Source organism: Protopterus annectens, chromosome 3.part1, assembly GCF_019279795.1.
Source record: "Protopterus annectens isolate FY-2018-M chromosome 3.part1, PAN1.0, whole genome shotgun sequence".
In the NCBI taxonomy this organism is placed as follows: Eukaryota; Metazoa; Chordata; order Ceratodontiformes; family Protopteridae; genus Protopterus; species Protopterus annectens.
The window spans coordinates 1154749875-1154763648 of NC_056732.1; the positions used below are offsets into that span (position 1 = coordinate 1154749875).

At 40.0% G+C, this 13774-nt stretch overlaps 1 protein-coding gene across 1 annotated transcript in view; it reads left to right on the top strand.

Annotated features, from left to right (window-relative positions):
• The window catches only part of FAM135B (family with sequence similarity 135 member B), a 2319882-nt gene that overhangs the window by 1894115 nt on the left and 411993 nt on the right, over positions 1-13774 (top strand). Inside the window, exon 15 of the mRNA XM_044067284.1 lies at positions 4405-4502. Coding sequence (XP_043923219.1) covers positions 4405-4502 — 98 coding nt within the window. The remainder of the gene's footprint in view (positions 1-4404; positions 4503-13774) is intronic.

A 13774-nucleotide genomic window follows, 5' to 3' on the forward strand; every position in this document is an offset into this window, starting at 1 on the left:
CCTTCCTGAAGACACTGGAGGGTATAAATGTATCTCCAAACACCATCATATTGGGTGACTTCAACTACCCGAATATAGACTGGGAACATTACTCAAGCCCTAACTTTCTAGCCCGACGGTTCCTGGAGTTCATAAATTCAAATGCCATGGAACAGCTAGTCACTGTTCCCATGAGAGGAGAAAATATACTAGATCTCATTATCACAAACATGGGGATAAAATGCTCCACACGAAGTATATCCCTCATTGGTGAGATCTGATCATAAACTAATCTCACTGGATATCCACATCCCGCCCCCACCCCAAACAAAAGACCACAGTGAAGAACTTCTCTAAAGCAAACTTCACACTACTCAAGACTGGTGTGGTATCCTTCAAGGCCCCTGAGCCAGTGGAAACCACAACCCAAGCTGAGGAAGCCCTTACAAATGCCTTCTATGAACACCTCCAGGACTGCATGGATCAGGCAATCCCAAATAAAACCAAGACACTTTCCACAAAGGGCAAATGTCCAGTCTGGTGGACCCCAGCCATTAACAAACTTCACAATAAGAGGAGAAAGCTATTACATGATAGAACAAAATCCATAAAGGAAGTCACCCCTGATCATTATTAGTAAAAAAAATACGAGCACTCATAAAATCAACTAAGGCCAATTTTGAGAGAAAAATTGCTATGGATTCAAAGGACAATCATAAGGCCTTTTTCAGCTATGTTAGGAACCTGGGTGGAAACTCCCAGATATGCTCAGAATTAGTCCAAAATGATACAAAAATCACTGAACCCACAGACATTGCCAACATACTGGCAGACAGGTTCAGTGCAAACTTCACCCCTCTCCCCTAAAGGAGAGATAACTATCCCAGCGGAGTGTAGCCTCCCAGACATCTCAAATGCGCAGGTGAAAGCTGCTCTCTCTAAAGCTAAAAACACAGCATCAATGGGACGGATGGTGTCCTACGAGCTAAATGAGGAATTAAACCTGCACATAAGGCAGCTGTTTAATCTCAGCCTTTACACACAGGATCGCACCCAAGGAGGTGGCGTATGGCAACTGTGGTCCCTCCTACAAAGGCGGTGCTCCTCGGACCCTGGTAATTACCGCCCCATAAGCTTAACAAGTCTAGTCTGCAAAACTATGGAGAGGATCATAATGGAGCTCATAAACAAAGATATAGGGGACTTGCAGAGATTGGACCCGACCCAGTTTGGGGCAGATCATGCCTTTTGAACTTGGGTCGACTTCTTGAAACAGTCACCAAGGCCATTGATGGGGAAAGGCAGTCCATACAGCCTACCTTGACCTTGCAAAGGCTTCAACACAATACCCCACGGGTATTGTAGAAAAACTTACCAGCTTAAATGTAAACCCATATGTCACAAGATGGGTTGCAGGACAGAACCCACAGGGTTAGAGTTGCTGGCGCTATGTCAGACTCCAAGCCAAGTGAGGTGTCCCACCACAGTCGGTCCTTGGCCCCCCTATTGTTATTGTTCTACTTCTCTAAGTACAGGCCAACAACATGGGAGGACTCTTGATTGAAAAGTTGCAGGCAGACTGCACTGAGGCGCCATAGTGAAAAATGCACATCGGCACGGATATCCTTCAGAAGGGACTCTGGAAAGCGATAGCTGGTGCCAGAGCCACGGCCTGAAGTTAAGCCAAAAATGTATAGTCATACTCTTCGGGAAAAACAAGGTAACCCTGCTACCATATAAGTGGCAATCCACTAAGCACAGAAGAGGTTATCAGGGACCTGGGGACCCAGGTTGACAGTGGCCTTTCATTTGACACTCACGTTGCTAAAGTGGTTAGAAAGACCTTCTACATTGCCCACCTGATCATGAAGGGATTCACATCCAGATCTAGTGAGGTCATTGTTCCCCCTACTCTTCACTTATCAGACCAATGATCGTATGCCCCCCCATTCGGATGTATGTATCTCACCATAACGCAATTGGAGAGACCCAAAAGTTCCTCCACCAAAAGGGAAGGGACTCCCAAAATCTGTCATATGCTGCCAGATTAAAGAAACTCCAGCTCTATTCAGTACATACCGTCTGCTCCAGGGTGACATGTACCGCCGCCTGCTCAGAGGTGACATGTACCTGACATACAAGGCCATGTCCAACCCGAATTAATGGACATGCTCCACCTCAAAAATCCAAATCCACAAAACCACTAGAGTACTACTTAAACCTTTACACGGATATAAATAGGACATGCTGGAGGGATAGATTTATCACTTAGAGACTCCTATGCTGTGGAATAAAATCCCGGTCCATGTGAGGAGGCGCACCTCATGGCTCTGTTCAAGAGAAATCTTGACCTGTGGATGGGAGATCGTAGGTTTACCCCGGAAATCATCTCTGTGTCACTGCTGGACAGAGGCACAACAAACTAATGGGTACAGTATTTTTTCATATAAGGGTGGAGTAAGCCTAAAAACTTTGGGCTAGGCTTATAAATGCCTTAGGGCAGATAGCCTAGTATAAACCTATGAACCTATGAACCTAAGTAAGAAGGAGATTCAGTTAGTGTGGTTTGGTATATAATTAATGTGACTAGGCTATGATTGGTTCATTTGAAAAAGTGGGTGGAGGTAGTAGGCATATGTTTTATTTATTTATTTTTATTTCATTTACATTTGTTAACCAGGATGGTCTGACTGGACACAGGTCCATTTTCAGTGGAGACCCGGTGAGAAAAGCTCCACAGTAAGTAAAATTTTGGAAGTAACTACGATAGGGTTGAGTGTAGTGAGATGTAGTAGTAGTACTACTAGAAACAGAGTAATGTGAGAAAGGAGAAGTAAGTCTGTATGAGTGGGAGACATAGGAAAATAAGTATGTGTGTAGTAGCATAGGAGAGAAAGATTGGGTGTAGTGGGGACGAGTGAGTTTAGGGGCAGGGCAGGGGAGCAGAGTGAGCCCAAGCATAGCAAGATGGAAAAGAGCAGGCTGGACCAGATCTCAGCTAACTGCAAAAAAATATCAATGGAAACATATGTAATCTCTGAGAAGCAATCGTATTACTTTTGGAAATAAATAACAACAAATTGTGCAAGGGGATGATTAAAAGAAAGGGAAATCAAGGTGGACACTATATAGAATAGAGTTTACTGGTAAGCATAGAGCTAACCCAGGCAAGGAGATTGGTTAAAAAGTAAAGGAATTAATGGGAGGAGAATACAATTATGCAGAGGCAAGAATGCACAGGAGGGATTAGAGCAAAGGTGGGGCTTGGTAATGTTCAAGCAGCCTTACAAAAACAGCTAAATTATAAGAGAATGACTACAAGATTTGCATGCATTGACTGAATATTGAAGTTTTGTAGAACCACAGTAGATGCTTTTGCAGAAGATTGGAGATGCCGAGCTGGACATAGGTGTAGCTTGTGTTCTTATTTGATGTTTGGACCAGGGCTTAGAACCTAGGAATAAAAGGGAGAAAGGAGAGGTGAAATAGGTGAGTAAGACAACCATAACTGTTAGATTACATAGATGTAGAGTAAGAGACAGTAAGAAAGATAGGCTAGAAGTATCTAATTATGGAGAAAAGCTATTATAACTAAGGGTTACTGAACAGACCAGATATGACTGTTAAGGAAAGGAGACTTCTGAGGTAGTCAGTATAGCTTGAAGTATGGAGGAACAGAGTGAGACTGTTAGGCAGGTAGTACAGACACAATAGTAATGTTCTTGCACAACAGCAACACACATGTAACAGCAGGTATTAAAACACAGTGCAATTTGTTAAACGAAATACAGCAATACTGGTACACCTTATCAAGTTAGAAATAATGACAGCAGATGACCTGCACCTATGTACAAAATACGTAAGTATTAAAAGGATTACTTAGATACTAGGTATGCAAGACAAAGATGTAAAGCAGCCTACTAATAAGCAGAGAAAAGCCAGCAAAGATCCTAACTTAAACTGTTAAATACAGCTGAGATAAACTAATACATTCTTGTAGTGTAACGACCAAATATAGGGCATTTATCAAAGCAATAACTCACTTCTCTAATGAAACATTGCAGTCTATACAACATTATGTGTATCTGCCAATACATGAATAACTGTAGTGACATGAAAGTCACTCACAAAGTATCTCAATGTTGAATAGAAACTGAAGCGCTTGAATAAACAAGAAGTGTACTGGTATTAAAAGTCACTTGAGTGCCGCTAATATGCTTAATGGCATACAATGGAGTGAGACTGAATGAGATAGTTAAAAATGTCACACAAAACAGAGAGTTTATTTATAGAGTTACATTGTTAATGAGTTTAAGTTTAAGTTTAAGGTAAGTGAGCTTGGATAGAAATTAGTGCAACTATATCTTACAGCTGTATTTTTGTTGAGTTTTCAGTAATTTTTTTGTATTATTTTTTATTCCACAGAGTGACACATTTGCTGACTTTGAAAATATGACTGATAAATTGTTGGAAGAGATAATTCAGCATATTCAACTCTACAACCTCACAATTTCTAAAATAAGGTAAGAAACTTAGATGTAGTATTATATAAAGATAGTTAAAGGTGTTTAGCGTTAACTCACTGCTGCAGTAGCATAAGTCTATATGGATGGTATCCTTCCAAGGATCAGATGTCCAGTCAGTTATACACAAATTTTTGGGCTTACTCCATATATACTGCATATCTGAGGTATCAGAAGGACATGCCAGTATGAAATGAGGTGTATGGGCACCAAAGTTCAGAAATTTCTTGCTGTTTAAGAGTTCTGTCAAATGTTTGTCTACACCTATAATGTTAGTTTTGGCTGTTCGCTCATATGTCAGTTTTCTCGGCAGATAAGTAACTCATAGGGCACCAGTTTTTTATTAATGATTTAAACCTTATGGTAAATTATAGTCTTATGTCCAGCAGAAACAGTAATTTTCACTTGGTAGACAAATCTCATACAAGGATTCCCATGTAGCCTGTATGTTTTATTTGGGAAGATTTCATGATATCCATTTGAGCAAGATTTGTCTTTCCTTCAGCCCTAAAACTATTTGCAGTTGGCTTTTCAGTTTTAACATATTTGTGTAAAACAAATGCCTGAAAGTTTTTACTCTATCCTCCATGGCTACTATCTGTCTTTCATCAGATGTCCCTTTTAGGGAAAGAAAAGGAAAAGAACACAAAAGATGAACTTAAAGCTACACTGCCTTTGGCTTCTGTTTCCAGTCAGAGGCAGATGGCCTTAAACAAGTTCTCAGGCCTTTAGTCTGATGTTCACAACCACTCTGGTGTTGCCCTGTGGGATGCCACTAAAGATAAGAAACCAGACATAAGGCAGCTGCTGAGAAGGGAGCACACCATTTTCTTTTATCTGAATGGTTGGATGGGATACCTCAGGTGATAGTATGGGAGGAGATAGTGGGTTCCCCTAAGGAGGTCCAGAAGTCTGATACATTTAAAACAATTAACTTAGATACTCCAAGGGAAAAATCCCAGAAAACCAAATGTTTCACCACTGTCCAATCCAGCCAGTGTAAAGTGGTCAAAGGATGAATGGTACAATTTGCCAAAAGACTTTAAAAGCATTTCAGTCTATTCAATCCTCTTTTCTGGTTGCCTCTCATTTAAACAGGAAAAAGGTCACCATCTTCTAAGGACAAATCCATTTTTGAATCAGAAAAGGAAGGATCTGTTTATGTCTCTCAGGTCTCCTGTCTTGACCAGTTTTAGTCAGAATCAGAGAAAATCATCTTTTACTCTCCATTTGAGGTTTCTTTCTCAGATACTGTTTCTTATAGGTAGATTCATAGGTATTTACAAGTCTAATGACCAGAAGGGCCTTTTTAAGCCTAGCCATGCATCCCAAATCTCTAACAAGTTCTGATACCCTTGATAAGTGTAAGCAGTAAGCATGGGCCTGGGAGATGAACCATTTACAGGTTAACTAATTTATAAAATGGATGACCATTTTCAGAGGGAAGGGAAAGACATTTCAGAAGGACATAAGAGGAATCATGACCTACTTCATGTGGATTCCCCAAACTCCCTAGCTATTCAGATTATGAATGGGGCCTTGGCGTATGCATTCAGTTCTGCATGTTCATACCCCAGTGTTATCTCTTGAATAAGGAGGGATCTTCTAAGCCCATAGTGTCTTCTGACCCCATACTAAATAACAAAGATGGAAAGGCACTGATAGTTGGGCAAGAAGATGTATACCTATCAAGATTTTGCCTTTGGAGCTATAAATTGTCATGCCTATATGGCCAGATTCCTTCTTGGCACTTTCTTAGACATGGATCAGGTAATTTCTAAGTTGTCTCTTTCTGATACCAAATCATCTCTGACTAATTTGATTTCTTCTGTACCTCAGGTTACAAAACATGCCCTAAAGTGTTTGAAGTGTTTTATGATGCAGCTGATGCAGTTCCTAGAGTTATAGCCACAGGATTGGTAATGTGTGGATATGCCTGGCTCAGGTTACAGAGTCTACCATGGGGATGCTAAATCCCCAGCCCTTGATGCTCCATTATATAAAGAAATCCTTTTTAGCAGCTCCTATACTGAAGACCTGAATACTTTCATGAAAGGGGCAAACTAATTCAAGAGATAAAACAACTTTTTCAGTTACCAGTTATCATGTGTAGCAGCAACTATCCTTCCAGTCTTGGGCCTCTTTTCAGAAAATCTTGTGAACCAAAACCAAAAAGTAAAAAGGTCACACAGACAAACCAGTTAGTAAAACATGCGAGAAAAGCCTAGCCAAACTGGAGTCCTATAGGATATGTGCAAATGACCCCAGATAGCTGAAACACTTTATGTCCTTAAGGGGTCATTTGCATATATCCCATAGACCTCTATTCCAAGAGGTTTAAGGTACCACACAGTGAAAACTCTAGCTTGGCAAGATCTTGTAAACCAGAACAGCAAAAATTAACAATGCAAGAAGAAATGGTAGAGAGATACTAAGAAAATTGGCAATGGCCCTCAAGTATCTACTTGATCAAAGAAAAGTCCCTGACTATGTAACATTCCTTGTATCCAACATATGCTACAGACATTCTTGCAAAATAGTAGGAGATATCTCACTTTTCTCTAACATTTTGTAAGCAAATAATAACAGGTGTTTTGTGACTACAAAATGCCAGAGATTCCTTTCCTCCAAAATTAAGAATCCTTCTTCATCCAAAAAATTAACCACAGTTGTTTCTTCCAAATAGCTCTCAACAGAATCACGGGCAAATCTTAACAGAATCAGGGACAAATCTTAACAGAATCAGGGACATATCCAGAAATAATCAGGAGCAATTGGGGAAATCAGGGATACCTTTAAAATATTAATAATGTGTGGCCGTTATTGCCGGAATTTGGCAATCTTCCAGTATTGAGATGGGCTATTAGGGGGTGAGAGGGGGGTGAAGTTGGCACTGAATCGATCTGCCAGGATATTGGCAATATCCTTGGGATTAGTATATTTAATGCCATTCTGTTGTAGCTCAGAGCAGATGTGAGCATTGCCATTTAGATTCTTGACATAGTTATAGAATGCCTCGTGGTTGTCTTTGGAATCTTTGGCAATTTTATTTTCGTAACTAGCTTTGGAGAATTTTATGAGGGATCTCAGCTTCTTACTGAGGCTGGTAAGAGAGTTTTTTGCATCCTGAGATTTTCCTCTTTTCTGTTGCAGCAATAAAATTGCCAGATTCCAAAGACAACCACAAGGCATTTTATAACTATATCAAGAATCTAAATGACAATGCTCAAATCTGCTCTGAGCTACAACAGAATGGCATTAAATATACTGATCCCAAGTATATTGCCAATATCCTGGCAGATCGATTCAGTGCCAACTTCATCCCCCTCACACCCCCTAAATGCCCCATCTCAATACTGAAAGATTGCTAAATTCCGGTAATAATGGCCACACAAGTAAAAAATGCACTCTCCAAAGATAAGAATACAGCATCCATGGGTCCAGATGACATCCCGGGCTGTGTACTACATGAACTGCAAAACTAAATGGCACCTCACCTAAGTGTCATGTTTAATCATACCCTCTCCTCAGGCTTCATGCCCACTGAGTGGCATACAGCTACAGTAATCCCACTCCACAAGGGGGGATCCACCTTGGATCCCAGGAACTACCGCCCCATCAGTCTGACGAGCCTGATCTGCAAGGCCATGGAACGTATTATCAAGGAACTTATAAGCAAAGACATTGGCAATCTTAAAACACTGGACTCCACCCAGTTTGGGTTCGTGAAGGACTGATCTTGTCTCCTGAACCTTATTGACTTCTTCTAATCAGTCTCCAGAGCCGTGGACAAGGGTAAGGCAGTCCACACAACCTATCTGGACCTCGCCAAGGCCTTTGACACCATCCCTCACTCTGGAATCATAGATAAACTTACTAAGCTGGGCATTAATCCCTACTTCACTCGATGGGTTGCCAACTGGCTTACTGACAGAACTCACACTGTAAAAGTAGCTGATTCCAAATCCAGCTCCAGACAAGTGACAAGTGGAGTATCTCAGGGTTCAGTCGTGGGACCTGTCTTGTTTGGCATCTACTTCTCTGAAGTACAGGCCAACACTGAGGGACTGGGAGCTATTACTGAATCCCCAAATTATGTGGATACTCTACAAAAGGGCCTTACAGAAACAGATACTTGGTGCCAGAGCCATGGGCTCAAGCTCAATGCGAATAAATGTATAGCTATCCCCTTTGGAAAAAAACATGTAACCATTAATTATCACATAGGTGGCAGTACACTAAACACCTAAAGTGTGATAAGAGACTTAGGAACACAGGTGGACAGTGGTCTCACCTTCAATAATCACATCGCCACAACAGTCAGGAAATCCTTCTATGTGGCACACCTCATCACTAAGGGCTTTTCATCCAGAAAAAAGGAGGTCATTGTCCCACTGTATTCATCCCTCATTAGACCCATTATAGAGTACAACGCCCCATTTGGTATGTACCTCTCAAGATATCTGCAACATCTGGAAAGACAGCAGAAATACCTCACTAAAAGAATCACAGGCCTAAAGCAGATGCCCTATGCTGACCACCTTTAAAAATTCCAGCTATACTCTGTCACATATCGTCTACTCCTTGGCAATCTCTGCTTAACATACAAGGCCAAGTCAAACCCAGAGCTGTTGGACATGCTGCACTTAAAGAAATCCCAATCCCTCAGAGCCACATGCTCCAGGGATCTAAATCGTGTCATCACAATAAACAAAACACACTGTAGGGATAGGTTCCTGACCCAGAGACCCCCCCAAACTCTGGAATAGTCTGCCCATACATGTCAAGCAGAGCGCCTCTTTGGCCCTCTTCAAAAGGAACCTTGATTATTGGTTGGGAAAAAGGAAATTCACCCCGGGGATCACGTCAGTCACCCTGCTAGACAGTGGTCCTGGTAAGTAAATAGTGTGGGAAGAAATAGCCAGGGAATTGTTATGGCTAGGCTTGTATAGGCCCTAGGGCCGATAGCCTAGTACCAACCTATGAACCTAATATTAACTTGCTACTTTGACAGAATAAGAGAATGTGAATTAATATACATTTTCAGAAATAAAAGAAGTTTATAACTCTAATTATTGTCATTATTTATTAAGTGTAAGTCACCACTTTTCTCTAATACTCACCAGTTTTAGGAGATATTAGGAAGTACAGAGCTAAAATTTGAGTCAAAATCAGGGATGTCCCAGAAAATCAGGGATAGTTAAGAGGTATGCTCTTCCCATTCTGTCATTAATGCTGTCACACAGCATGTTATAAGTTATGTCTGAGCCCAAAAGGGAGGAGGATTTTACTCCTGAGTGTTTCTAGTACCCAAGCAAGAATTCACCTGGAGGCCACTGTTAGAACATTCATTCCTAAATCGCTTGCAACTAGGAATGTGTTGGTGTGGTTTGTTTTCATTTATATAAATATATGATTGCGTATATTAAAAGTGATGGTTTAATTAGGATATTTCTTCTTTAAAAAAGGGGCAGGATTTGAATAATTTATGTAATATTGCTTAAGTTATATGATATCTTGTAATATATGTGAAGTATAATGGTTACTAATATTAAATTGTTAATACAGTTTGATTACTTTTGTATAAACGTAAAATTGCCTAGAGGTGGGTTTATAAAAAAAACAATCCAAAGTTCAGAATGTTTACACTCATGGTTTTGTTTCCCCATATTCCTTCAAAATTTTTCTAGTTATAACAGATTTCAAGAATGCTTACCATCATACCGTTAGTCACAATGACTTAAGACTTGAGGCCTCATTTAAGGTTTTTTTTTTGTTTGGATTACATTTCCAGTTTACATCCTTACACTTTGGACTCTCCAGCCAGGCTCTATTTGAGGAAGTCTCAGTGGTACCACCTATCTGTCTAGACCCAACACCAGCATCTTCCATCCTAGAGGAGTTTAACCATTTCTGTTTAGGAGCCATTTAACATATTGTTCAGGAGCCACTTACCATACTGACAGGATTTCTTCATAGTCAAAGCAGTTTGTTTTCGGACATGTCAAGGGCTGGATCAAATGCTTTTGTAAGGCCAGATTTTAGCATGCGGCCACTTGTTTGACACCCCTGTTATATCCTTTCCTGTTGCAGTCCCTGGTTTTAGAAAAAGGAACTATTTTGATGAGCAAATCTTATCTAGCTGATTCCAGGTATTCCTCATCCCTCGCCCTAACATAGTCTGTAACAACCAAGTTTTCAGACTTTGGCTGGGAGGAGCCACATCCAAAGGAATCAAAATCTAGGGGACTTGGGATGCACTTTTCAAGAAGAAACAGATCGATATCAACAAAATAATGACCTTGATAAATGCATTATAAGCCTTGAATCAACTGTGAACTCCATCACCACTACTGGTAATTACAGGCAGCTCCACTGTGACATGATACATAGACAAACAGGGTAGGATCAGATTTTTTTCTCCTTCTTCAGACTAGTCATGATTGCCTGGGAAGCTGTAACCACAAACAGACAGGATTTACTTGTAAAAGACAAGACAGGATTTGTTTGATACATCCCAACCTGAATACTCCTCAGTTGACTGCTCGGATGCTAGACGTTAATCTTTTAGGCACAGTTTTCTTTTTGGGGATGTGTAGGAAATACTGGAGGAGGTTAAGAAATCTGCTACTAATAAATCATGTATGTCTAAGTGGAAAATAATTTCTATGTAGTGCCGTTCCAAGTACTAGGACTCTTTTTAAGGCCTATCTGCCTCTGGTTCTTAATTGTTTTGTAAGTTATTCTCCCCTCACCTTTCTTACTCTTCTATCAAGATTAAGCAGATGACCATTTCTGTTTGTCTGCCCTTGGAGCCCCCCCCTTCTTCCTGATCTCAAGGCAAGCAGTTTTTCGATGAAGTTTTCATATCTGTCCACCTAGAGTGGCTCCTCCTTGGGATCTACTTTTTGTGCTTGAGAAGGTAACTCTTTTTTCCATTTGAACTAGCTCATCAGGTTGATTTGCAGTTATTAACATGGAAGACTATTTTGCTCATTTATATGACTTCTGTTCAAAGAGTTTCTGAGTTACAAGTTCTTATGGAGACTGAACCCTACCTCTTTTCCCACAAGGACATGATTTCTTTGAGAAGAAATCCTTCTTTTATGCCTATAGTAGTCTCAGAGTTTGCCTCAAGCTAGTCTATTAATCTGACTGCCTTATCTCTGAACTCCAAAATGGTGGAGAAAGAATAATTCATGCTCTGAATGCCAACAGGCAGTTCAGACACTAACTAAATAAAACCCAGTCCTTCAGGAAAGCTATTTGTCTAATATGGGGTAAAAGAAAAGGACAACAAGAGTCACATTTGGCAGTTTTGAGATGGTTGTCTCATACTTTTTTTTTTTTGCGCTATTCATATCATCACAAGCTACTTTCAGGCAGGGTTAGGACCCATTCCACCAGGGCTTTGGCTTCCTCTTTGGCTTTCTGGAAAGTCCTCTGTAATTTACAAAGCACTTCAAAATGGATACCTTTTCCCCGTCCAGAATACTCTTTGCTATGACCATTCTCCAGGGGTTCCTGTATTCATAATTTACATCCCTATCCCTATTTGAGGCTAAGCATGGTAATCTACCCTAATAACTTAGGCTACCACAACAGTGATCAAATGTTGAACGTTGTACAGATGTATAAGTTAACTTACCATAACAGTAGATTTTTTAAATAGATCACTGTTGCAGCCCCTTGTCCTGTTGTTTTTTTTTTTTTTTCATTACCAGGGTATGGATAGTAATACTGTGCCTACGGTTACTCTTGTTTTACATTTTTCCATTCATGGTTCTTGTCTCTTTTCTAGGAGCAAGAAAGTGCTGAAGCTATTGTCGCTCTAACTGCCTTCTACATGTAGCTCTGTTTGAGCTCCTGATAGTTGGCATGCATGGAAGATGCCCTTAAGCTTTGAAAAACTGACTGGTTTGTCATGTCCTTGGCAGGATAAAACCCTAATATCTTAGGCTACTACAAACAGTGAACTATTAGAATTTCTACTGTTTTGGTAAGATTACTTATCCAACTCTACTTTTGCCATATCCCTAACTCAGTTAGCTCATTGCTAATGGGTAGTACAGTAAATTCCAGTCATGTGTTAGTTTATGAACTATGATTTATGGGAAAAAAGAACAAATATCAAATGCACCTTCAGTTTTGCTTAGAAACTGATAAATAACCTAAAGTTTCCATAACAGCTAGTACCATATTAATTACCACCAGATTTACTGCTCCTATTGATAAGCAATTAAGTCTTTAGTGACAATCCTTAGAAAACACCACTGAAGTAACTGTGCAGTAATGTTTTGTGCCACTGGATGATGCTTGTATAATACATAAAAGATCAACTGAGATGTACTAGAAACTATAATAAGTTCAGGCAGATGGAACCAGTTCTTTCTAGCAAACATCTGCTTGCTGGAACATACCTCTAAATTTTGAAGTATTGCTCTAGTTAGCAGAAAGTCATTTGCAAGATTGCTATCACTGAATAGGTATCCTTCTCCATAATACAACATTTGGGGGTAGCCGGGAAGTGTAAATACTAAGAAGGGATTCAAATCAATAGTTGTCTCTAGTCTTGTGTACAAGGATGTCCTCAGTAACTGTAAACAAAGAAATAAGATGAGGCATCACAATCTTACTCCACTTTGGGTACAAGTGGCTATTCACACAGCAGAAATGGCATCCCCTCTGCTAATGGAAATGGTTATAAGGTATAAATTCAAAATATAACACAGAACTAAATTCTAAAGGTTACCAAGACAGCAGTAACAATTCTACTTAACTATGACAAAGACTTTAAATCCTACAATGATAACCTCTGCCTCTCAAAATGATGCCCTTGTTTAGTTTTGTTGTTAAAAACCCTCAGCTATTCTTCAGAGGATATTCTCTTAACAAAGCTTAGCTTCCCCAGGTGAACAATTCACTGTGCAGAAGAACTAACCTAGTGGCCAGCTGTTTTGTACACCTTTTTTAAACAAAATAAAAAAAAAGGAATTGGGGCAATACTCTTTTTTTTCTATCATTTGGTAAAAATATAAACAATGCCACAGTTAACAAATGCTTCCTCAGTTCCTCCTAGGAGAAAGGAAGTAGCTATGAGCTCTGTAAAAATTGTAAAGATTTAAAGACTTCCATGTTTTTTTCAGAGTATGAGGCTTTAATCCTGATAGGAAAAACATGTTTTCTATAGCCACATCACAACTTTGGTCATTCATTACCGCTGATCATTGACAACCTCCCAGTTTACCTCCATCAAGCCACTGGTTATCATA